The sequence below is a fragment of the Scyliorhinus canicula genome, chromosome 10, assembly GCF_902713615.1.
Source record: "Scyliorhinus canicula chromosome 10, sScyCan1.1, whole genome shotgun sequence".
Classification (NCBI taxonomy): domain Eukaryota; kingdom Metazoa; phylum Chordata; class Chondrichthyes; order Carcharhiniformes; family Scyliorhinidae; genus Scyliorhinus; species Scyliorhinus canicula.
In genome coordinates this window covers 39,868,268-39,895,247 of record NC_052155.1, presented here as the reverse complement: position 1 = coordinate 39,895,247, position 26,980 = coordinate 39,868,268, and the positions used below count along the sequence as shown (strand labels likewise).

The 26,980-nt window shown below is 47.2% G+C and overlaps 1 protein-coding gene across 5 annotated transcripts in view; it reads right to left on the bottom strand.

Annotated features, from left to right (window-relative positions):
- Positions 1-6: 6 nt before the first annotated feature.
- Positions 7-26,980, bottom strand: part of LOC119972306 (zinc finger protein ZFAT-like) — a 152,295-nt gene continuing 125,321 nt past the window's right edge. For 4 of the 5 annotated variants that reach the window (XM_038808797.1, XM_038808798.1, XM_038808799.1 and 1 more), the window contains 4 exons: positions 24,839-24,960; positions 19,561-19,690; positions 18,437-18,564; positions 7-827 (listed from right to left, as the gene is read on the bottom strand). In XM_038808797.1, coding sequence (XP_038664725.1) covers positions 582-827; positions 18,437-18,564; positions 19,561-19,690; positions 24,839-24,960 — 626 coding nt within the window. In that variant the 3' untranslated portion in view covers positions 7-581. The remainder of the gene's footprint in view (positions 828-18,436; positions 18,565-19,560; positions 19,691-24,838; positions 24,961-26,980) is intronic. The other variant, XM_038808795.1, reaches the window with a different exon arrangement.

The window sequence follows — 26,980 nt, the reverse complement described above, 5'->3', positions numbered from 1 at the left end:
TGCCTGGGAGAAACTATATTTTAAATAAAAAATCAGAAAGTTAAACCAAATTCGACCGTCAGGTGGCTTCCGAAGTTGCTCCTGCCTGAGTTTTCCCTTCCCTGCCGCGCCCCCCAAACTGTCCACACAGAAGGTTTAGGGAAAATTGTGAAGCACCTTCTCCCTCGCATACGACTGACTGCATAGATTTTCCTGGGTAGGTGGACTACCTTGGGTGGTATCCAGGGCACTGTCCCTTGATTCAGCCATCTTGTTGCTCCTGATCACCTTGAAGAGAAGCGTGGATCTGGGAAGGCAAGTTGGGGGAACAGAGAACTGGGGAGGGGGGGAGCAGGAAAGCATATGTATAGACTGGGAGAAAAGTTAATTACAAATGAGAAAAGTGAAGCGACAGAAGGAAATCTGTTCACAATCATTCCTTTTCCTGGAGAATTCCTGTTTGGTTATTGACTGTCACTCTGACCTGAACAGGGTTCACTGATTCCACTCCTATGTCACTATTTTATCCAAACCATAAACAGGGACGTTAGTGCCTTCTTGTTCCAACCAGTTGAAGTCCTGGTTAAAAGTGATGGAAGCAGTTACAGTTCCTCGACTTGCTGCGTTGTGGTTTGCTCCTCTGTTTGCACGGCCTCCTGCACGTAAACAATGAACTCGGATGTCTCTTCACCCTGAGTGTAAACAGTCACTGTCTCAATCCCTTCTACGTCATCAGAGGAGACTACGACTTGCTCGACCAGATGATGCCCCTCGCCGAGCTCCACTGAAGCTTGCTCCAAGGCCTGCTGGAACATCACTGTGTGATTGCCCGCCGTTTCATCCTCAGCCTAAAGGTAAGAAAGCAACCAAAAAGGAAAGGATCAGTGCAATTTGCCGACACAATCTCCGCTATATTGCTTACACCATCCCCATGTCCTCCATCGTTCTCCCTTCCTATTCTAAAGGCACGGACTCTTTCCAGACAACTAAAATGACTATAGGTAGCAGCAGCCCATGCGTGGTCACCTAGGTGGCCATTCTACCTGAGTGAGCCTCGGAAATGAAGGGTTGATCTTCAGTAGCAGTTGGCATTGTTAGGGCTTCACATGAACTGTCATGGGTCACCGATTTCAAAGGCTATGCAAAGGTGAGGAAAATGGTAATGTTGACTTCATCTTCCTCTGATATATACCAAATTTCTGCCTTATTTGTAACAATACATAATGGGAGCCATGAGATTGTGTTAACTTGACCAACAACCACCCTTGCCCCCTATGTTTTTACAGACATATAAATTAATAGCGGAAGTAGGCCATTTGGTATGATCTGCTTGTGGCCTCTTTTCTGTTCACCTCCTATACCCTTGGACATACTTGTCAGTCAAGGATCTATCCAACTCAGCCTCACAGGCATTCAATAACCTTGCTTCCACTGCTCTCTGGGCAAAATAATTCCACAGACTAACACCCCTCAGAGGAAAACAATTCTCCTCGTCTCTGTCTTAAAGGGAGACCACTGTATTTTTAAACCATAGCTCCCTGGTTCTCGTCTCTCCCACAATATTCTTTCACCATTCATCCTGTCAAGTCTCCTCAGGATCTTATAACCGGGATTCTCCATTACCCGCCACTAAGATCAAGGATCTAGATCGGATATAGAATCCTGAGGCGGGGCAAAATCAGGGATCTTGCTAGGCGGCAAATTGGCCACGATACTCTGGGCCCACCCCACTGGCCATAGTGGGTTTCCCGACATCGCAGCAGGGCTTCCTGCCCCGAAATGGCAGGACCATGCAAATAGCTCATTAGAGCTGTTTTGCAAGTCATTGGCAGGCAGGATGCTACATTGACAAGTCAGATAGGATGTTCCAGCCCCCACTAACCAAGAGTCCCTTTGCTGAAATGGTGCAAGTAATTGAGGAGCATGGACCTGACAGTCTGCAGTCTGTGGGGTGGCAAGGCGGTATGTACCCTCCCAACAATAGTTAGTGCCGCAACGGAGTCCTTTCTCGGAGGTAGGGGTTAGGGATGCTGGTGCTGAGCTGAAGGGGTTCAGGTCAGGGGTCTTCTCAGGGATGGGGCTCCTTTGGCTGCACTCCCCATCTGCAGCCTTTAAACAGTCACTCAGTATGTTAAAGTGAAAATGGTCTCTTCTGTACCCATACGCCATTTAAATAGTCACTCATTATCTCATAAATACACAACCTGAATAATAGAGTGAAAGTATTCTTATCTGCACCCCTTAACCCTTTAAACAGAAAGTCCGTTTGTAAGAAATAAGGTTATCGCATAATAAAGTGAAAATGATCCCATCTGTACCACTAAACCCTTCAAAAGATCTTTCAGGATGCCAAATTACAGGTCTGTGAGGTGAAGGTGAAAGTCATGCCTTTAAAGTGATGGAAACCTTTGAAGTGGTTTTCACATTGTGAATATCATTGCCTTCTGAAGTATTGCAGTCAGTGTGTAGAGCTGGTAGACTGAATGCTTTGGGCTGAATTGCTTACATTGAAATTCACACTCCATTGCCTGCCAAAGGCATTGTGATTGACAGCTCACTGGAACTTCAAAGCTTAGAATCAGATTGTTTATTTGTATAATTCTGCAGGGATCCATTATGACAGGGTAGTAGCTGTATCTCTAATCGCATTATTAATGAGTTTGTCTCTTTGTTCTCGAGAAGAACAGCTGTGGGGGCTGCCCTGTCACTTTCTAGGAAGTTCTCGAGAAGAAAGAAACAGATTTTTAAGAAAATAGCAGACTGCAAAGTGCAAAGTGGCACTGGCAAGGGGAAGGGAATGGGAGGTGCTGAAGAAGGGGGGGGGGGGGGGGCGAGTATGGTACTAGGCGGGTGTGAGGAGGAAGCTGAATGGGGGTGGGGGCAGGGAGGGGTGAGGTAGAGAAAATGAGGGGGGAGCTGAATGGGGGGCTGGGAGGGGTGAGGTGGTGGACTGAGGGGGGAGGCTGAAGGGAGGAGTGGGGATACTGGGGGCCTAAAGAGGGGTTCTGAGGGGTGGGGTGAACGTGCCACCGATTAGGGTGGGGTGGTGCCCTGTCTGGGATCTGGGTTGAAAGCTAATTCAGATCAGAGTGCCCTTTAAAAATGGCGCCCTGATCTCAAGAGGTGTGGGACCTGTCCGAGAGTTTAGGGCCCGCCCTTCTCAGTTGCAAAGCGGACCCCAGTGTGCTATGGAAGAGCATGGAGAAGCCGATTTTCAAAAAAAATTCTTCCGTGTCGTGGAAAGACACGTTGGCGATGCTCCTGGAGTTACCAAGGACCAGTTCTGATACTCCACTGGTGGGAGCACTTAAGACGGCGGAATTAAGAATCCTGGTTCATGAGCTGGATTATCCCGACCCCCAGCCGCGTGTTACTCGGCGGTGCACCATTCACTGGCTTTCCCTACTCCCGCCGCTTGTCAACGGGATTTCCCATTGAAGCTACCCCACGCCACCGAGTAACCTACGGGCGAGGGTACGCTGCCAGCGGGAACAGAGGATTCCAATGGCTGGAGCATTCCAGCCTGTATATTTCAATAAAATAACCTTGCATTCTTTTAATCTCTAATACGGGAATTTCTAAACATGGTTCCATGGAACCATGGGGTTGAGTTCTACATATCCAGGGGTTCCCCAGTACACCAGGCTGATATATAAAATTTTAAAAATGCGAGGAAGCCGCTTGTCCAAACAGGGGCTATGAGCCTATCAGCAGCAACTGCAATGAGAAGCAAGCCTCTGATTGGACAATAATAATAATAAATGCTTATTGTCACAAGTAGACTTCAATGAAGTTAATGAAAATTAAAATCGCTTATTGTCACGAGTAGGCTTCAATGAAGTTACTGTGAAAAGCCCCTAGTCGCCACATTCCGGCGCCTGTACGGGGCGGCTGGTACAGGAATTGAACCCGCTCTGCTGGCATTGTTCTGCGTTGCAAGCCAGCTATTTAGCCCACTGTGCTAAATCAGCCCCTGCAAGCTGGAAACAATGAGAAAATAATTCCGCAAAGTCCAGGCCAGGGTGTGAGCGATAGTGAGGGATGATTCAGGCAGAACAGACAATGGGTGGTATCATGACCGGTACAGGCTTGGAGGGTCGAAGAGCCAGTTCCTGTGCTGTGTTGTTCTTTGTTCAAGATAGCAGACAGCAGAGCGAGATAAGCAGTGCCATGGGGCAGGAGGGGAAGGGGACATGAAGCAGGATGGGAAGCGGGCAGGGGGAAGGAGGGAAAGTAGCCATGGGGCATGTTTGTACCTACTGATCAAAAAAACATCAGTTTTTTGTGGAATAACTCTTCAACATAAGAATTTTTCTTAGGGTTCTGTGAGTATGCTTGGGAGGTAAAAAGATGACCTCCTTCCCAAGACGCTCCTTTCGGAGGGCATCATGATGGCTCATTTTCCTCAGAGCCGGACTCCCCTTTTTGACTGGGGCCTCATGGTTATCTTGTTATTCCCCCTTGGGTTGTGTTATTTGCTTGGTGGTTTGTCGGCCTCATCCCTTTTGGTTGTTGGCCATTTTACATGTGCTGTGATGTATCTGGATTTGGGATCGGTGGGTTGGATCTGGTAGCTCTGGGGCGGGATTCTCCCCTCCCTGGCGGGGCGGGGGGTCCCGGCGGGACGGAGAGGCGTGAACCACTCCAGCATCGGGACACCCCAAAGGGGCGCTAGCCGGCAGGAAAGGGGCTTGGCGCCACGCCAACCGGCGCCAAAGGGCCTCCGCCGGCCTGCGCGATTCAGCGCATGCGCAGCATATGCTGGCGTCATCCCTGCACATGCACAGAGGGCTTTGCTTCCGCACCGGAAATGGCGGAGGACCACCGTGGATCGGTGGGCTCCGATCGCGGACCAGGCCACTATGGGGGCACCTCCCAGGGCCAGATCCCATCCCACCCCCCAAGAACCCTGGAGGCCGCCCGCACCGCCAGGTCCCACCGGTAAGGGACCTACTCCAATTTACGCCAGCGGGACTGCAAAAAATGGGCGGGACTTGGGCCCATGGCGGGCCTGAGAATTCGTGGAGCCCCAGGGCCCATTGAGTCGTGCCGGTCCCCGCCATTCTCCGAGGCGGGCGGCGTGGCTCACACCCGCCGATTTTTGGGGGGGCGGGAGAATTTGGAGGATGGCGGGGGCGGATTTCATGCCGACCCCGGCGATTCTCCCACCCGGCGGGGGTGTCGGAGAATCTTTACTGGTCTTTACTCTTCTCTTCGTCTATGGGATACCCTAGGCGGGATTCTCCGCAGCCCCCCGCCGAAACTGCGTTTGGCGCGGGGGTGGAGAATCCATTTTAACGGCAAAATCGGACCCGGCGTTGGTCCACCGATTCTCTGGTACCCGAGAATCGCCGTTTCCACAAATTACTCCGCGCAGCTGGGGGACCATTGCCAGAGGCCCGCCCAGCGATCCTCCACTCCCAGCCGGCGAGTTCTCGATGGCGTGGTTCTAACCACCTATTGCCGTTCAGGAACCGCGCATGGCGGCTGCAGACTCAGTTGCCCTGGTTTGGGGAGATCGGGCACTGAGGGAGGCCTTATGGGCGGCCGGGGCACAGATTGGGCTGGTCTCTTGCAAGGACGTGTGGTCAATCAGGGGGGCCTACATTTCGGAGTTGCCTCCTTGGTCTGAGTCCGCTATGGCGCTCAGCGCGGCCGCTGGAGGTCGCCGCCGTGCGTATGCACGGACTCGGATCCGGAAGAGCGGGGGCCCATATCCGCAGCTAAAGCTGCGTGAATTACTCCGGGTCCCTGCCAACCCCCTGAAGGTGAGTGAAATGACTTATTTTTTGTGAGGATACTTGGGAGTGCAACGCCAGTGTTTTTACGCCAGTGTAGGGCATAGACCCATTTTGGGAGAATCCAGCCCCCTGGGTCTGAGAATAACTTAGACCTGTTGCTGCTAGTCCTCTCTTCATAATTTTGTGGTCATATGGGCGGGATTCTCTGATCCTAAGTGTTGACGCTGTCGTAAACGCTGTCGCGTTTCCCGATCCCGGCATCAACTGAGCGCTGCGGGGTGCACACATGCACAGTGGCACCGCCGTCAACGTGTGCATGCGCAGTGGCTCCCTTCTCCACGCCAGTCCTGACGCAACATGATGTATGGCTAAAGGGGTGGGCGCGGAAGAAAGGAGGCCCCCCAGCCTGAGAGGCCAGCCCACCGATCAGGCCACAGTGGAGACCCCCTCCACGGAGTCGGACCCCCCTCCCACCCCACCCCCACAGGCTACCCGGACCCTTCCACGCTGAGGACACGCTGGATAAGACCACACGTGATCGACACTGGCGGGACTTGGTTTTTTGTTAGGGCCGCTCGGCCCATCGCGAGCCGAGAATCAGCGGGGATCTATGCGGCCGGCGCCGCAAGAATCGCGTCCCGGCATCAGGGCGGCGTGGAGTGAATCCACGGCGATTCTCCGGACAGGCCGAGAGAATCCCGCCCATGATTTTTATCTGATTGTGGAGGCGGTGGCGTAGTGGTATTGTCACTGGACTATTAAACCTGAAACTCCCGTTCGAATCCCACCACTGCAGATGGTGAAATCTGAATTCAATAAAAATCTGGAATTAAAAGTCCAATGTTGACCATAAAACCAGTGCCGATTGTCGTAAAACCCCATCTGGTTCACAAATGTCCTTTAGGAAGGAAATCTGCCATCCTTATCTGGTCTGGCCTATACGTGACTCCAGACCCACAGCAATGTGGTTGACTCTTAACTGGCCCCTCAAGGGCAAAAAATGCTGGCACAGCCAGCATTGCCCACATCCCATGAACAAGGAAAGTTTAAAAATAATGTCCTAGGCCTGGATTGCATTATTGGCTACAAATATTACTCCCCCTTAGTATTGGGGTTCTCGTGGTTTTCTTTTGTAGTGATGAATATGATGCATCTCTGTAGTGTTGACATTACCCTGCATTGGTACAGACAGGTCTTGAATCCGTGAAGGGAACATGTTGGGGATACTGTTCTTAACTCATCCTAACTTGTCTGTCCCAACAATTTACTGCTGTCCATGTGCCTGTCCAAGAGTCGCTTAAATGCCCTAACGACTTAGACTTCTGCTGGCAGTGCATTCCACGTACCCACCACTCTGTGTAAAGAACCAACCTCTGACATCTCCCCTATACCTTCCTCCAATCACCTTAAACCTATGCCCCCTCTTGACAGCTATTTCCGCCCTGGGTAAAAGTCTCTGGCTATCCACTCTAACCATGCCTCTCATCACCTTGTACACCTCTATCAAGTCACCTCTCTTCCTTCTTCGCTTCAGAGAGAAAAGCTCTAGCTCCCTCAATCATTCTTCATAAGTCATGCCCTCCAGTCCAGGCAGCATCCTGGTAAATCTCCTCTGTACCCTCTCCAAAGCATCCACATCCTTCCTATAATGAGGCAACCATAACTGGACACAATAGACACAAGTGTGGTCTAACTAGAATTTTATAAAGCTGCAGCAAAACCTCGCGGCTCTCCTAAAGCCAACACACCATACGCCTTCTTAACAACCCTATGGGTGGTAACTTTGAGGGATCTATGTACGTGGACCCCAAGATCCCTCTGTTCCTCCACACTTCCAAGAATCCTGCCTTTAACCCTGTATTCAGTATTCGAATTCGACCTTCCAAAATGAATCACTTCACATTTATCTAGGTTGAACTCCATCTGCTAATTCTCAGCCCAGCTCTGCATCCTGTCAATGTCCTGTTGAAACCTGCAACAGCCCTCAACACTGTCTACGACTCCTCCCACCTTTGTGCCATCGGCAAACTTACTAACCCACTTCCTCATCCAAGTCATGTATAAAAACCACAAAGAGCAGAGATCCCTGCGGGACACCACTGGTCACGACCTCCAGGCGGAATACTTTCCACCCACTACCACTCGCTGTCTTCTTTCGGCCAGCAATTCTGTATCCAGACAGCCAAATTTCCCTGTATCCCATGCCCCCTAACTTTCTGAATGAGCCTACCATGGGGAACCTTATCAAATGCCTTACTGAAATCCACTGGCCGACCTTCATCAATGTGTCTTGTCACATACTCAAAGAATTCAATGAGGCTTGTGAGGCATGACCTGTCCCTCACAAAGCCATGCTGACTATCTTTAATCAAGCTATGTTTTTCTAAATAATCATAAATCCTATCTCTCAGAATCCTTTCCAATATTTTGCTCACCACAGACGTAAGGCTGACTGGTCTGTAACTCCCAGGGATTTCCCTACTCCCTTTCTTGAACAGGGGAACAACATTTGCCTCTCTCCAATCATCCAGTACTACTCCAGTGGAGAGTGAGGACGCAAAGATCATCGCCTACAGCGCAGTAATCTCCTCCCTCGCTTCCTGTAGTAACCTTGGGTATATCCCGTCAGGCCCAGGGGACTTATCTATCCTGATGCTTTTCAAAATTTCCAGCACATCCTACTTCTTAATATCAACCTGTTCGAGTCTATTGACCTGTTTCACACTGTTCTCATGAGCAACAAGGTCCCTCTCTCGAGTGAATACTGAAGAAAAATATTCATTTAGGGCCTCCCCTACCTCCTCAGACTCTAGGCACAAGCTCCCTCCACTATCCCTGATCGGCCCTACTCTCACTCTGATCATCCTCTTATTTCTCACATAAGTGTAGAACGCCTTGGGGTTTTCCCTAATCCTTCCTGCCAGGGCTTTTTCATGCCCCCTTCGAGCTCTCCTAAGTCCATTTTTGAGTTCCTTCCTGGCTACCTTGTAACCCTCTAGAGTCGAGTCAGATCCTTGCTTCCTCAACCTTACGTAAGCTTCCTTCTTCCTCTTGACTAGAAGCTCAACTTCTCTTGTCATCCAAGGCTCTTTCACCTTACCATTCCTTCCTCGTCTCAGTGGGACAAAACTATCCAGCACTCGCAGCAATTGCTGCTTAAACAATCCCAAATTACTGTTGCGCATTTCCCCAAGAACAATTGTTCCCACTTTATGCTCCTCAGCTCTTGTCTAATAGCAGTATAATTTCCCCTCAGTCTGTTCCTGTCCCTCTCCATGACTATGGTAAAGATCAAGGAGTTGTGGTCACTGTCACCGAAATGCTCTCCCACCGAAACATCTGACACCTGGCCTGGTCGGTTGCCGAGCACCAAGTCCAATATGGCCTCCCCCCTAGTCAGTCCATCTACATATTGAGTCAAGAAACCTTCCTATACACACCTGACAAAATCTGCACCATCCAAACCATTTGCAGTAAGGAGGTTCCAGTCAATATTAGGGAGGTTGAAGTCACCCATGACAAGAACTCGGTTACTCCTGCACTTTTCCAAGATCTGCCGCCCAATCTGTTCCTCTATCGCTCTGATGCTATTGGGAGATCTATAGAAAACGCCCAATAAAATGACTGCTCCTTCCTTGTTTCTGACTTCCAGCCATACTGACTCAGTCGACAAACCCTTCTCAACTACATCCTTTTCTACAGCTGTGATGCACTTCCTAATTAACAGTGCCACACCTTTTACTTCCCTCCCTATTCTTCTGAAAACATCTAAACCCGGGAACATCGAACAACCATTCCTGCCCCTGTGAAATCCATGTTTTCGGAATGGCCACAACATCGTAGTTCCAAGTACTGACCCATGCTCTTAAGTTCATCTCCCTTATTCCTGACACTCCTTGCATTGAAACAGACACACTTTAACCCATTCCACTGAGTGCAACTTTGCTCTATCAACTGTCTATACTTGCTCACAGGCTCGCTGTATACTATTTCTACCTGTTCAACAGCTGCCCTATCCTCTGATCCATAGCTCTGGTTCCCATCCCCCTGCCAAACTAGTTTAAACCCTCCAAAAGAGCTCTAGCAAACCTCCCACCCAGGATATTGGTGCCCCTCCAGTTTAGGTGCAATCCGTCCTTCATGTACAGGTCCCATCTTCCCCAGAAGGTATCCCAATGATCCACATATGTGAAGCCTTCCCTCCTGCGCCTGCCCTGTAGCCACGTGTTCAGCTATACTCGTTCCCTGTTCCTTGCCTCACTTGCATGTGGCACCAGTAGCAATCCTGAGATCACTACTCTGCTTGTCCTGCTGTTTAGCTTCCAACCGAACTTGCTAAAATCATCCCTTTTCTTAGCTATGTTGTTGGTCCCTATGTGCATCACAACTTCTGGTTGCTCCCCCTCCCCCTTAAGAATCCTGTAGACTCGATCCCAGTGTTGTACTTGTTTTGTTTTGATATCTATTTCTTTCCTTGTGCTTTGTTACGATAGTTGCAAAAATTTAAAATTCCAAATTAAAATATTTTTTTTTAAAAAAGGCTTCTGTGGCCAAAAGGTTTACGAAACCCTGCTCTAATGAATCCAGGCCAAGCCTGTCTAGTCTTTCCTCATAAAACACTATGTTCCTCATCCCAGGAACTAGTGGAGTGAACTTTGTCTGTACTACAACTCATACAATTCTATCCTTTTTTAAATAGTAGAGTCAAAACTGTAGCCAGTACTCCAAATGTGGTGTCAGCAATGCTCTGTAAGGAGAACTGTGGCAAAACTTCTCAATTTCTATTAATACGTTCCCTTGCAATAAGCAACATTTCATTTGCCTTCCTAATCAATTGTTGTACATGCATACTTTATGTTTTTCATGTACCAGGACACCCAGCTCTCTCTGTACTGTAGTGTTCTGCAACCTCTCCATTTAAATAAGACATTTTGCTTTTCTATCCATCCTGTTCAAGTGGGCAAGTTTACATTTTCCCACTCTGTACTCAATCTGCCAATTTTTTGCCCATTATGTTAATGTATGCAAACTCCTTGGCTAGAATTCTCTGGACATTCATTGGTGGCAGGATTCTTTGGTCCCACCGGCAGCGCTCCCCAGCCTGCGGGTTTCCTGGCAGTGTGGGGTGGTTTCAATGGGAATTCTTATTGACAGCAGAGCGAACAGAGAATCCCGGCACCAGCGAATGGTGTCATTGCTCTCGCTGCCAAGAAACACGCAGCTAAGGGACCAGAGAATCCAGTACCCTATGTCCCCTCCACAACTTGCTCTCCTACCTAGGTCCCTTCATCCAAGTAGGGGCAGCAAGGTAGCATAGTGGTTAGCACAGTTGCATCACAGCTCCAGGGTCCCACGTTCGATTCCCGGCTTGGGTCACTGTCTGCGTGGAGTTTGCATGTTCTCCCTGTGTGTGCATGGGTTTCCTCCGGGTGCTCCAGTTATCACCCACAGTCCAAAGATGTGCGGGTTAGGTGGATTGGCCATTCTAAATTGCCCTTAGTGTCCAAAAACGTTAGATGGGGTTACTGGGTTACAGTGATAAAGGGTATAGAGTGGAGGCATGGGGCCTAAGTAGGGTACTCTTTCCAAGGGCCAGTGCAGACTCGATGGGCTGAATGGCCTCCTTCGGCACTGTAAATTCTATGATAATTGTTAGAGATTGTAGAAATAGCTGTGGTCCGAGTACTGATCTCTGTGGCACTCTGTTACATCTTGACAACTCAAAAATTAGCCGTTTAAAGGCTGGCACGGTGGCACACTGGTTAGCACTGCTGCCTGCGGCGCTGAGGACCCGGGTTTGATCCTGGCCCCGGGTCACTGTCTGCGTGGAGTTTGCACATTCTCCCCTTGTCTGCGTGGGTTCCATCCCCACAACCCAAAGATGTGCAGGTTAGGTGGATTGGCCACACTAAATTGCATCTTAATTGGAAAAATAATTGGGTACTCTAAATTTATAAAAGAAAAAAAAATTACCCTTTTATGCCTACACTGTTTCCTATTAGTGAACCAATCCCCAATCCATGCCATTATGTGGTACTTGGATTTCCACAAGGCATTTGACAAGTGCACCACATCTTCAGGTTCCCCTTTATTCATGTTGTTTGTTCCTTCCTCGAACAACTCACAAAACCATGTTGACTGTGCCTGACTGCATTGAGATTTTCTTAGTGCCCTGCTAACCTCCTTTGATTTCAGCATTTTCACTATGACAGATGTTAAACTAACTGACCTCTAGTTTCCTGCTTTCAGTCTCCCTTCTTTCTTAAATAGAAGAGGTGAGATTTGCTCCTAACTGGAGATTCTCCATTAACACCAACTCAGGGTTACCCTCGATTTGTCAAATTTCCTTAAACAAGTCCTTCAATGTGTGCCTACATATAGTGACAACACTCTTTCTGGCCAGATGGATATGATTGGCTAATTGAACACTAATTAAGGCTGGAGACTACTTTAAATGATTGTAGACGCATGGTTTGTAATATGCAACTATCCTCCACTCTGGATTATGCTGGAAATATAATCTTCATTTTATCAAGTGTCGTTGCTATACATTTGGATAAAGTCTGTTTGCCATAGTTCTTTTTAAATAAGACTCCATTTGCTGCGTAAATCCTATTTGGCTGATACAGTGCAAATCATGGACCAACACTGCAGTGTCAACACTTTGCTCAAAATAAGTAGAACATTAAGAAAATGTTATCCTTTCCCAGTGTCATAGGTGCTGTATTAATCAAGGGAGCAATTAAGACCAATTATTCAATTTATGACTTTTAAAATAATCATTCTCAATGGAAACCCTATTGCAAACTCTTAGAACGGGGGAGGGTGTGTAATAGGAGCACAAAGCAGCAAACAGTTGTCAGCATAAATGCAAAAGAAAATCGAAATTGTTTGCAGAACAAGATTTCTATGACTTTTCAAGAGCTGGGCCCATTAAATCTACGGAGGTACAGTTTAGTGCAGCAACAATGCACATTCCACAAGAGGCCTTGGTTCAAGTCCCACTGCAGGATTTAAGCACAGAATTCAGGGTGGCACTTCAGTTGACAGAATGCTGCATTGTGGCATTGAGACCGGAATTCTCCACTAATCCGCTAGCGGCAGGATTCTCTGGTCTCGCCAGCAGCACAATCTGCCCATGGGTTTCCCAGTGGTGGGGAGTGGATACAATGGGAATTCCCATTGACAACGGTGGGAACAGAGAATCCCGCCACCAGCGATCCATCTCCCGCTGAAGGTAGTGGGTGCCTGGAACTCGCTGCAGGAGGAGGTGGTGGAAGCAGGGACGATAGTGACATTTAAGGGGTATCTTGACAAATACATGAATAGGATGGGAATTGAGGGATATGGACCCAGGAAGTGTAGAAGATTTTAGTTTAGACTGGCAGCATGGTTGGCACAGGCCTGGACAGCCAATGGACCTGTTCCTGTGCTGTACTTTTCTTTGTTCTTTTGTAATCTATTGGCTGTGAACTCTCAACGATGCCTTAGCAAGACGGGGGGCAGAATTCTCTGCAACGGCCGACGCCGTCGTGAAACCCGGAGGGCTAGGAGTGACGTTTCGTGAAAGTAGGCCGCCGGGCCTTGACACTGGCGTCAAGGCGGCGCGCCGATAATGACGCGACCGGCGGCGCCTTAGTGATGTCAGCCACACATGCGCAGATTGGCCGACGCAAACCCGCGCATGCGCGGTTGCCGTCTTCCCCTCCACTGCCCCGCAAGACGTGGCGGCTAGATATTGCGGGGGGGCGGAGGGGAAAGAGTGCATCTCTTGGAGATGCCAGCCCGACGATCGGTGGGCACCGATCGCGGGCCAGTCCCCTCCCGAGCACGGCCGTGGTGCTCGATACCCTCTCCGCCCCCCACAGGTCCCGAACTTACCTTTTCGCTCTAGGTTCACGCCGGCAGCGACCAGGTGTGGTTGCTGCCGGCATGAACAGGTCGGGAACGGCAGGCCGCTCGGCCCATTCGGGGCGGAGAATCGCGGGTCGCCGCCGCGATTCTCCGAGCGGCGTGTCGCAAAACGCGACACACCATTTTGGGGGGTGTGGGAGAATCGCGGGGGGTGCCAGAGTGGCCCTCCCGCGATTCTCCCACCCGGCCTGGGGAGCGGAGAATCGCGCCCGGGCTGTCTGTTTTATGAAAGCAGCAGATGCTCTCCAAAGAGGCAATAATGACTGAAATTGGGATGTCATCACTGCCCTATTTAAATATACCAACAGCTCACATTTTTGCCTTTTTTGCTTTCTTTCTGATGATGTCTGTAACTGTTTATAAAGCCAAAAACCACCTCAATAAAATTGTTTATAAAAAAAAAATATACCAACAGCTTTAGGGCTTGCATTCTAGTGCTAACTGGAAAAACTGGGCAGGTGAAAAAACTGGCGCAGACCCAGTCCTCCAGATCAGTCTACTACTATTTCAGTCTGCTGGAATAAAACCTAAAAATCCTAGCCTCTGACGTGGGTGTGATTATGAATGGTTTTGCAAAGTTCTTAAAACAAATTAAATCAAGAAGTGATGTTTGTCACCAACCAAACTAGAATGTTCACAATTTGCGGATTGATATATCTACCTCAGCTGGCACCTCCCACTTCTCTCCCCACCAGCCAAGCCTTTCGCTCCAGAAACACTGGAGTTTCTCTTTCTTTTCTCCATTTCCCATTCCAAACTTCCTTATAGAACATAGAACAGTACAGCACAGAACAGGCCCTTCGGCCCTCGATGTTGTGCCGAGCAATGATCACCCTACTCGAACCCACGTATCCACCCTATACCCGTAACCCAACAACCCCCCCCTTAACCTTACTTTTATTAGGACACTACGGGCAATTTAGCATGGCCAATCCACCTAACCCGCACATCTTTGGACTGTGGGAGGAAACCGGAGCACCCGGAGGAAACCCACGCACACACGGGGAGGACGTGCAGACTCCACACAGACAGTGACCCAGCCGGGAATCGAACCTGGGACCCTGGAGCTGTGAAGCATTTATGCTAACCACCATGCTACCGTGCTTCCTTCTGTCATGACACCCACTCCACACCAAACGCTGATGATCCAGCTACGGATGTTCACGGATTGTTCAGGCACTTCTCAATTTCAAAACTACAAAAAGTTTGATTTTAACTTGTTCCTCTGATTCATAGAACATAGAACATATCTACTAATCTTCATAGAATTGGAAATTTAGAAAGAGGCCATTCTGGCCTGTTTTGGCTCTTTAAGAGACTTTGCGCTTAGTGTCACACTTAATTGGGTCAGCTTTCATTTTGGACATGTTTGACTGAAAAAATCTAATTTCCCCTCCAGATGTTTAGCTAATGATTCTAATTCTATGAACATTGGTTACTGGGTCACTCACTAGAGAGAAAGATTTTAGCGGAGATGGTGTCGTGGAAATGCCACTGAATCTGTAGGTCAGAGGCCCAGAGTATTGATTGGGGACATAGGTTTGTTATATTCACTAGACTTGAGCCGGATCGGTACAATCGTACAAAACTTTATACAGTCTTCAACGTTACATGCTGGTATAATTTCTTTCTCTTCAATGCCTACAACTTTCATTACTCCTTTCAGAGGCAGGGCTGTGAGAGTGTCAATTCCTTACACATATTGGTTGTAATATGCCGCAGTGAGACGTTACCCCCACTGATTGGCTTTTTCTCCCACTGATTGGGTTTATGTCTTAATCACATACAACCTGGGTGGGATTCTCAAATCCCACAGCAGAGTAAACGCATCGTAAGCACTGTTGCATTTTGTGACGGCATGCATGGGCCGCTCCCATATCTAATTCTGGCCCCTGCAGGGGGCCAGCATGGCGCTGGAACGGTTTGCGCCGTTCCAGCTGCAGATCCCGGCACGAACTAGGCACCACGGGATCCGTGCATGCACAGTTGCACCGGCGTCAACGAGGACATGCTCAGTGGCGCCGACGCCAACGCGCGCATACGCAGTGGCCTCCTTCAACGTGCCGGCCCTGACGCAACATAGTGCAGGGCTACAGGGGCCGGTGTGTAGGAAAGGAAACCCTCAGCCACAGAGGCCGGTGGGTCCCGATCGCGGGCCAGGCCTCATCGGAGCCACCCCCCGGGGTGGAACAGGACAGGAGGCAAACCTTTCAATATTGAGGTGAGGAAAGGGTGAATCTGTGGAATTCACTACCATTGAGGCCAAAGCGTTGTGTAATTTCACAAAGAAATTAGAAATAACTCTTGGGGCTAAAGAGATCAAGGGATATGGGGGGACGGCGCGGCCAGGGTATTAATCTTGATGATCAGCCATGACCATAATGAATGGTGGAGCAGGATCAAACAGCCGAATGGCCTCCTCCTGCTTCTATTTTCTATGTATAGATAGATAGAACAGTACAGCACAGAACAGGCCCTTCGGCCCTCGATGTTGTGCCGAGCAATGATCACCCTACTCAAGTCAACCTATCCACGTAACCCAACAACCCCCCCCATTAACCTTATTTTTTAGGACACTAAGGGCAATTTAGCATAGCCAAGCAACCTAACCCGCACATCTTTGGACTGTGGGAGGAAACCGGAGCACCCGGAGGAAACCCACGCACACACGGGGAGGACGTGCAGACTCCGCACCGACAGTGACCCAGCCGGGAATCGAACCTGGGACCCTGGAGCTGTGAAGCATTTATGCTAACCACCATGCTACCGTGCTGCCCACTAAACATGTATGTTTCTATGTATTCCCTACACCACCAACAAACAGTGATAGCTGTTTGTACCATCTACAGGATGCACTGCAGGAACTCACCAAGGTTCCTTAAGCAGCACCTTAAAAAAATCCATGACGACTACCATCTAGAACAGGGGTGGGCAAACTTTTCCGTGCAAGGGCCACATTCAGAAATTCACAATTTTAAAGGGCCGCATTGTATTAATAGTCCCGGTTGTAACCAATTAGCGTGCGGCATATACCTCAGCGCTTCCCCCGGCGGCATCCTGCCTTTAGCCCTCTTTATCTCTACTTTTCAAAAATGGCGCTTCACCCGGTTATGATTCTGGGCGCCTCATATAGAACATAGAACAGTACAGCACAGAACAGGCCCTTCGGCCCTCGATGTTGTGCCGAGCAATGATCACCCTACTCAAGTCAACGTATCCACCCTATACCAGTAACCCAACAGCCCCCCACATTAACCTTATAAAAAAAAAAAAATTTTTTTTTTAAATTAAAAAATTTTTTTTTTTTTTAATGACTTGATCTTGGTGGGCCGCATATAGACCTTTGGCGGGCCGCATGCGGCCCGCGGGCCGTAGTTTGCCCACCCCTGATCTAGAAGGGCAAGAGCAGGAGATACCTAGGAAAACTACCACCTGGAGATTCCCCCCCCCCCTCTTCAAGTCATGCACCATCCTATCTTGGAAACATATCGCTGTTCCTTCACCGTCACTGGGGCAAAATTCTGGAACACCATCCTTAACAGCATTGTGGCTGTACCTACACCTCAAGGTCTGCAGTGGTCCAAGCAGGCAACTCATCACCACCTTCTGAAGGGCAACTGGGGATGGGCAATAAATGCTAGCCAAGGCTGTGATGTCCACATCCCATAAATTAATTTAGAAAAAAAATCAACATTTTCTGATAAGTCACTGAAGAATTCAATCATTTTCGTCAGACACAATTTGCTTCAAATAAATTCATTCTTGCTCTCCTTGACTAACCCATGCTTTTACAAATTAAAATTTATTTTGTCTCTGACAATGATTCGAAAAACCTAACTATATCAATATTGGACTAGTCTGACGTTTTCATGGCTCATTCCTTTCCCCGTTCTCAAACAGTGGTGTAGCATCATCAAATCTTCTGTCTTCCAGCATACCCCTGTATCTAACGAGGATTTAAAGAATGTGACCAGTATTTCCTATTTCTTTTATTTCCTTTAGCAATTCAGAATATGTTCCATCTGGACAATATGATATACCAACAATCAGTTATATTTTTAATGCTTGTTCAAGGGATGTGGGAGTCGTTGGCTAGGTCAGCATTTATTGCCCATTACTAATTGCTCAAGAAAGATGAGCTGCCTCCTTGAACTGCTGCAGTCCATGTGTTGTGGTCTAGGTTCACTGACAGTGCTGTTACGAAGGGAGTTTCAGGATTTTGATTCAATAACAGTGAAGGAATGGCAATATATTTCCAACTCAGGATATTGTGTGGCTTGGAGAGTAATTTGCATGTGGTGATGTTCCCATACATCTGCTGCCCTTGTCCTTCGAGATAGAAGCGGTCGTGGGTTTCGAAGACGTATTATGAGGAGTCCTCATGAGTTCCTGCAATGCACCGTGTAGATGGTACACACTGCTACCACTGTACTTCAGCAATGGAGGGAGCAAATTTTTGTGGTTGTGGTGCCAGGGAAGCAGTTGTTTTGTCCTGGATGGTGTCCAGCTCCTTGAGTGCTGTTGGAGCTGCACTCATCTCGGCAATTGGAGAGTATTCCATTGCACTCCTGACTTGTACCTTTGTACAGGCTTTGGGGGCGGGAGGGGGTGGGGCGGAAGGCGAGTTATTCACTGCAGGATTTCAAGCTCTGACCTGCTCTTGTAGTCACAGTATTTATATGGCTAGCCCAGTTCAGTCTCTGATCAATGGTAGCCCCCCCCCGCCCCAGGATTTTATAGTGAGGCTTTACATCTGACATTAAAGTTCTGCAAGAATTAGATAAAAGCAATGAAAATCTTACTTGTTCCACAACTGTTAATGTGCCTGGTGCCATGGTAACCACAGAAGCAACAGCTCCGTCATGGTGCTCTGGAGCTAAACCGATGATTTGTTGAAGAATGTTCACAGCTGTTGAATCCATCCTATCCCCTAGAAATATGGAACAACAGATATAAAATCAGTAGTATGTTCTTTTGCTAATTTTGTCTCCTTTGACTCCAGAAGCTTGCATTCATTTTCACAATTCCACAGTTCCAATATTATTCAGAAAGTGTGAACCTAAGCACTGAGCACAACTTGGGGCATGAAGTCACAGCTAAGCCCGACTTTGTCCTCATCCAACATCCACACATATGCACTGACATAAGTGCAGATGTGCTTTGGATAATGATCAGGAACTGAAACTCTGGCTTCTTTCAATGCCTAATAATAGATCTAGCTGCCAGAACCAAAATAATTTGGGAACGTCTGGTGCTTGGCTGAGTGGACGATGCCTCTGTTCACTGAGACACTGGGAAGCTAAATCAATGGCTTTTAACTGCTAAGTGTGATACCTGGGATCATTTTATTCACAGAATCACCATATCACGTAGACATAGCCTAACTTCAGTAATGAAGAATTATGACGTAAAAAAATGTTTTGCTTCCAAATGCTGTGTATTTTCAAACTGATACATTGCCCCTGGTCTTGAACATACCTGTTCAATACAGTTTTTTCTAACAAGATGACAATCTTGGACAGAGAATTTAGAAACTCATTCCACTCTGCCACCTACAAGTATACCATGATGAATCAGAATGGGAAGCATTGTCATTGCAGTTTATGATGGTAAGTGTTGACTGAAAAACGTGACCAGGAAATTAGGTTTCTGAACTTAAATACATAATGCTCTGAATTTCATCGAAAAGATACAGGTGCCTCCATTAAACTGCTCCAGCTTTAACAATATGCTCTTGAACAATATGCACTGAACCTATCACGATGTAGTCACTTTATTAGCATGCTCCTAGATCTGCATTATCCTAATAGCTGAGTGGGTTCAAAATTGAAGCGAAGCAAGCTAATTCACAAACATCTCGCCACCCTCCTTTGAATAGGATAAAAGTCATTCCAGGAATTTCCCTCAGTTAGACTTCTTCACTTACCATTTTCTGTGTTGTACCGCAGGTCCTGAAGAGCTGCCACAGCTGCCTGAGTGCCCTGGACATCTTCTTCACTCTCTGTTATGTGAAAGTACTGCGTTTGAGTCTGCTCTGGAGAAGCTTCAAGAACCTGCTGACGCAAGTACAAATATATTCAAAATCAATTAAAATACATTGCTCTCTTTCCCCCAAATAAAAAAAATTGTGAATTTCTTGTGATTATTGAGGCAAGTGTTTTTTTTCAGTTATTCATGCCTGGTGGCAAGGGCAGTATTTATTCCATCCCTAATTGTCCTTGAGAAGGTGTTTGCAAGCAGGCTCCTTATACAATCCATGTGGTGCAGTTACACGTCCAATGCTGCCAGGGAGGGAGTTCCAGAATTTTGACCTCCAAATATGAAGGAACCATTTTTGTTAATTTTGTTACATAGTGCTAGCACCAACTACTCTAAAGGGCAGTAGCTGAGTAGGACTCACCATTTCTTCCTCTCACAATAAACCTTGCATACTGAAGCCACCCTGCCTTGTTTTTTTATCCTGCACATCTTTTTAATACAAGCATATCTTTTTTTGTGATATGGTGACTGTTATGTTCTGTGTTGTGACCAAGGTAAAGATGCACACAGAATATCTAGTTATTTGACTAGTAAGATAATTTATTAACAAAATGAACACGTTGAAAGATAGCTCACGAATAATAATGCAAAAGGTTACGAATACGTGAATTCTCCTGGAACTACTTCTAATGCGACTGTCCTCAAGTAAGACTTACTACCAACTGCCGCTCTGTGGAGTCACATGGTGGATCACCGTCCCCACCTGTTGGTCGGAGGTCATACATCCAACTATATACATTGCTATGCATATCATCACAATGACCATGACATAAATAGTGTGGACTGGGAGACTTGCAAAGTTAAATCTTTTGGACACGATTGTAAAATAATTAATGCCTTTACTAATTAAGAAACAACAACCTAAGGTGCATACTGCTGCTGCCTCCCAACTCATTATTAATTAACAATCACAACGGACAATGAAACATGATTGGTGCAGATTAAACAAAGAAATATTCAACTCAAAAGACTGGTGTTGAAAACAGGACAGCATAAAACTTATAGTCAATTCAAATCAGACAGCAGAGATGATCAGGACCGGAAATTCTCTGTTTGGGAAACTAAGTGTTGGCGCCGAGACTGAATAGCGTGTGATTCACACTTCCGTTGGGGGCACGATTAGGTAAGCGAGTCAGAACATGCAAATGTATGCCCAGGCATCAGACTTTATCAACTTTGAACTGAAGCAAGGCCACCAAGATGCTCTGCTGCAGAATTTCCCCCATCGCCGGATGCCCCAGCTCCAGGGAGTAATTGATGGCACACATGTTATCTTGCTCACACCGGGGCATCAGGGAGGCCCTTCATTAATAGGAAGGGGTTCCACTCCCTGAGTGTTCAACTCGTACGCGATCACCACCTCCACATCATGCACGTGTGTGCATGCTTCCCAGGGAGTGTGAATAGCTACATCCTGGGACACTTGGGAGATCCCTGGTGTCTTCGAGGACCAACCCCAGGATGACGAGCTAGCTGTTGAGGAATAAGGAACCAGCTGAGGCCCTCGCTGATGGCGCCAGTGCGGATTCAAGAGACTGAGGCGGAGACCCAATATAACGAGCCCATGTTGCCATCTATGCTATCATTGAGCAGTGCATCGGACTACTCAAAATGTGGTTCCAATGGCTGGACCACTCTGGTGGTGTACTGCACTACACACACACCCTCCTCGCCCCCCAAGAGGGTCTCCCGTTTTGTGGTGTTCTGCTGTGCCCTCCACAACCTGGCACAGCAGCAGGGCGACATACTGGATCACGGGGAGAAGGAACATGGGGCCTTATCTGAGGAGGAGGAGCTGACTAGGTGGGCTGGAGGACGAGTCGGGGAGGAGCCAGAGGTAGAAGAACAGGTGGGGACAAAGGTTTGGTGTGCCCGGAGGACCAGGGAAGTCCTCATCCTTGCCCAATTCTCATAGGGTGAGGCTTTGTCCACCAGCTCATCCCCTCCCGCCTTCCTCCCCCAATCACCCCTTCCCCAAATCCCCCCTGCCCTCCAGTTCCCGCAATCCCTTCCTTCCCACCTATTTCCCTACTCCCCTCATTCCCCACTTCTCTCCGACTATCCTGTTCCACCTCCAAGGTTGTGTGTAACATCACCCCAGAGTGGTGGACCTGTGTCGTCACTGTGAGTGGGTCAATATTCAAGGCAAGCGAGCGATGATAACTTGCTGTGATGTTAACTCTGGTGCTCCTTAGTTTATGCCAAAACCCGACTTCTGTCTTTCTGCTGACAGTACACTCGCATGCATCCTTTGAACGGGTCTGCAAGGAGGGCACTTGACCACCATGTCAGGGAGGTGGGGTGCAGGCAAGCCCGCAGTGAAGATTAATGTGTCAGAGGCTTCTCATGTATCAGGTGTAACATATTTTAATTGTAAACATTTGACATTTCCATTCCCCTGAGGTACAGATAGTGTCCACAACGCGGACCCCCACCCCCACAAAAGAAAATGGTGTCTATTCAGTGATCCTCTCTCTACTTCATCTGTTGTGGTCTAGGGCTATGTCTAGGTGGCTCTTTAGATACTGGTGAGGTAATAATGGGAAACAGACTTGGTGGAGATAGTGAACCAATATTTTGTCTCTGTCTTCATCGTAGAGGATAATACAAATTTTCCAAAAACTGCAGTTGCTGCAGAGTAATTTGATGCAATAACCATCACGAGGCAGAAGGTATTTAATAAACTAATGGCATTAAAGGTAGATGAGTCTCCGGGACCGGATGGCCTGCACGTTAGAGAATTAAAGGAGGTGGCAGCAGAGATAGCAAATGTATTGGTTGTGATATTTCAAAATACCCTGCTGGAAAGATCCCAGTGGATTGGAAACAATGTGATGCCCCTATTAAAAAAGGGAGAGAGGCAAAAAGTAGGAAACTATAGACCGGTTAACTTGAACTCTGTGGTGGGAACGTTGCTGAAATCAATCGTTAAGGAGGAGATGACTGAACTTTTGGAAAGAAAAAGCTCGCTCCATCCACCATTGTCAGCCTGGTTTTATGAAGGGTAAGTCATGCTTGACAAACTTACTTAGTTTTTTGAGGATGTAGCTACCAAGGTGGATAATGAGGAACCTGTAGATGTGGTATATCTAGACTTCCAGAAGGCATTTGACATGGTGCCACATAAAAGGTGGGATCATAGGGGACTGGAGGCAGAATACTAGACTGGCTGACTGACAGAAAGCAGAGGGAGCAGTGGGCCGGGATAAATGGGTTCTTCTCTGGCTGGCGAACTGTAACTAGCGGGGTGCCACAAGAGTCAGTCCTCGGACCTCAACTGTTTATGGAATCATACACTCCCTACAGTGCAGAAGGAGGCCATTCAGCCCACAGAGTCTACACCGACCCTCTGAAAGAGCACCCTACCTCGGCCCAATCCTCCGCACTATTCCCGTAAACCCTACCTAACGTTTTGGACACTAAGGGGCAATTTAGAATGGCCAATTTACCTAACCCTCCACATCTTTGTACTGTGGGAGGAAACCAGACCACCCGGAAGAAACCCGGTGCAGACGTGGGGAGAATGTGAAAATTCCATACAGACAGGTACCAGAGGCCAGGAGGAACAGAGATTAACATAGCAAAATCTAGAGAGCTAGGTAGAAAATTACCAAGCAAGATCTCAAAAGTAGTAATCTCTGAAACTCCCAGTCCTACGCACAAATGACATCAATCAGACGGTATACACTGCTGCCATCATTCATCGGTGAAGGAGGGCGTGAATGTTTGTGGATGGGCTGCCAATCAAGTTGGCTGCTTTGTCCTGGATGGTGTCAAGCTTCTTTATTTTTTATTACTTATTACATTGTCAGTGTTACAAAGTCAGAGCTCAGAGTGTGGACAGGGGCAAACCCCTAATCCAGCTCCTTGCCTGCTCCAAAAACCAATTCAAATTGAATCCAATTCATGGTCCCCACAAGAGAGACATACCAGATCCAGACATTGCACCTGACCTCATGCTCATCTTAGCCAAAAGACCGAGAAGCGATGGTGTCAAGTTTCTTGAGTGTTGAAGCTGCACTCATCCAGGCAAGGGGAGAGTATTCCATCCATTCATGACTTGTGCCTTGTAGATAATGGACAGGCTTTGGGAGTTGGGAGGCGAGATACCTGCTGCAGGATTCTTAGTCTCTGGCCTGCTCTTGTATCCACAGTACTTATATGGCTCGGCCAATTGAGTTTCCAGATGAGACACTGAATAAAGGTCTCATCAGGTGGATATAAAAGATCCCATGGCGCTATTTTGAAGAAAAATAGGGAAGTTATCCCTGGTATCCTGGCCAATTTTACTCCTCAATCAATATCACAAAACAGACTGTTACCGCATGACCGTTTCTGGGTGCTTGTTCAATGAAAATTGGTTGCTCCCCATCTCATATTACAACAGTGACCTTTCAAAAATACATAATTGGATGCAAAGCACTTTGAGACAACTAAACCTGCTTTTCTTTAACAGGTCCAGTTAACAATGAATGAATAGCTCGAGACAATTAATTTTTTTTATATAGGGGAAATGGGCTGCACGGTAGCACAATGGTTAGCACTGTTGCTTCATAGCATCTGGGTCCCAAGTTTGATTTCCAGCTTGGATCAAAGTCTGTGCGGAGTCTGCATGTTCCCCCCGTGTCTGCGTGGGTTTCCTCCGTGTGCTCCGGTTTCCTCCCACAAGTCCTGAAAGACATGCTTGTTAGGTGATTTGGACATTCTGAATTCTCCCTCTGTGTACCTGAACAGGAGCTGGAATGTGGCGACTAGGGGATTTTCACAGTAACTTCATTGCAGTGTTAATGTAAGCTTACTTGCGACAATAATAAAGATTAATATTATTATAGATACAAAAAAATGACAGTATTCAACTGGGGATACTCCTAATGGAAAACAAAACTGTCTATCTGTGCTGTTTATATCTTTGATGTGCAAGATAATTTATTCAGACTGTCTTGCAACACACGGTGCAATTGTAGCAACTTAATTGAGAAAGATTACTGACAATTCTAAATATTAGGGAAGGAGAACTGGATTTTGATGACTTGTATACCACCTAATGTCTCTTGCTGTTAAAATACATATGAGGAGTGGCCACAAGTTAGATGAAGAGTTCGACTGGAATCCTCCAGAACTGCACCACTACAAGATTTAGTACCTTTAGAAGAAGAAATAAGTACCTGCTCTATGGCTTCTCCTTCTATGCTGCCCACAATCTTCAGTCCATGCTTGTTTTTCAAGTGTCTGTTCAGTTCCCACTTAGTACCATACACAAAACTGCACACTGGACACTTTACACCACCTTTAAAATAAAATAAAAACAGTCACTTGGTAGTATGGAACTTGAGTACTGCTAAGAAAAAAAAAAGTGCTGCTGAAGTTTCTCTTTTTGCACTCACCAGGAGAGTTGTGAGAAATCAAAATTTCAAAGGTAGCAACAATTTATCTATTTGTTTTTTTTATAAATTTAGAATACCCAATTATGTTTTTTCCAATTAGGGGCAATTTGCCCTGCCCTGCACATCTTTTGGGTTGTGGCGTGAGACCCACACAGACCCAGGAGAATGTGCAAACTCCACACAGAGAGTGACCCGGGGCTGGGACCAAACCCGGTCCTCAAAGCTGTGAGGCAGCAGTGCTAACCATTGCACCACCATGCCGCCCTCCGGTAGCTACAATTTATATTGCCTGTGAAAAAGGATGCTGACTGGCTGACAAGTCGACTCTAATTGGTCAAGACATTGGTGTGGTGAATCCATGAGGGAGCTTTTGTGCGACATATTTTTCTTCATTCAAAAATAAATTTCCCCTGGAGATATTCCTTTTGCCTGTGGAAGAAAGGTCATGGCAACTGAATTTATGTAGCTTTTATGTGGTGTATGAATTTCAGTGCCAGTGCGATGACAGGTACATTGGCTGCATGTCCCAATGACTGATGGATCATATCAAAAAGCATGTCCCTTCAGCTGATTGCAATCGGCAGAATACTGACTGTACTCAACCAACCTGTGCTTACATCAGTCAGAAAAATGTCTAACATTAGATATGATTCCGTGAAAGGGCAGCATTTGTTGCACAATCCCAAGTTTGCCAAGAATTGCACCAACAACCAGTTAAAGATTATTAGCCACAACGTAGCTGACATACCTTTGTTAGAATGTGCAATGACCTTCCCTCTGCACCTTTTTTGAATAACAAAAGCTTGGAAGACAATTGTTCCCTGGTCCATTTGGAACTGCAAAGTCTTGAGCAATTAGAGCCGACTTGCCAACCAATCATTGCCCTTTTTCTCAGGCAGAAGAAATTATTGTTCCCTTTGAAATTTGACTTTCTTGCATCTGTTCTGATGGGTGAGAAAAGCATGTCTCTTTTCACAGCAAAACAAAACCCGTTTTTGATATAAATTTGGAGTACCCAGTTCTTTTTTTTCCAATTAAAGAACAATTTAGGGTGGCCAATTCACCTACCCTTCATTTTTTTGGGTTGTGGGGGTGAGACCCACGCAGACACTGGGAGAATGTGCAGATTTCATACGGATAGCGACCTGGGGCCGGGATCGAACCCGGGTCCCCGGCGACATGAGGCAGGAGTGAAAAAAAATATATTTTATAAGTAGACATAGTAATAATATTATCTGAAATCTTAGGGCTTTTTGATTACATTACCAAATGATTGGTAGACAATGATGATACTGTAAAGTGTGATTAAGCAGCATCATGTATCCCAAGCTAGTTTCCAATTACTTCCAATATTCCTTCTCAGAACCGCTGAGAATTAAACCACATTTGAGCCAGCAAAATGGTTTATATGCTTTACTAAGTCATAACAACCAATTTTGTGGATTTCCCTCAATTACCATTGGGTAGAATTATCAAGATAGGAGGAAAAATGATGCACCTTTACCACGCCCATGTGATCTTCCCCTCACACGGTCGGTCCTCTTTACTACAGTGTCTATTGTCAACTGGCAGCCTACTGCATAAGTGTTTGCAGCTGTCAATTGATGAACTGTTTTCATTCTCAACAGTTTCAGTTTGAGCTCACCAGCTGACTTCAGGAGTAAACTCAGGGCAGCAGGGTAGCATGGTGGTTAGCATAAATGCTTCACAGCTCCAGGGTCCCAGGTTCGATTCCCGGCTGGGTCACTGTCTGTGTGGAGTCTGCACGTCCTCCCCCTGTGTGCGTGGGTTTCCTCCGGGTGCTCCGGTTTCCTCCCACAGTCCAAAGATGTGCGGGTTAGGTGGATTGGCCATGCTAAATTGCCCGTAGTGTCCTAATAAAAGTAAGGTTAAGGGGGGGGTTGTTGGGTTACGGGTATAGGG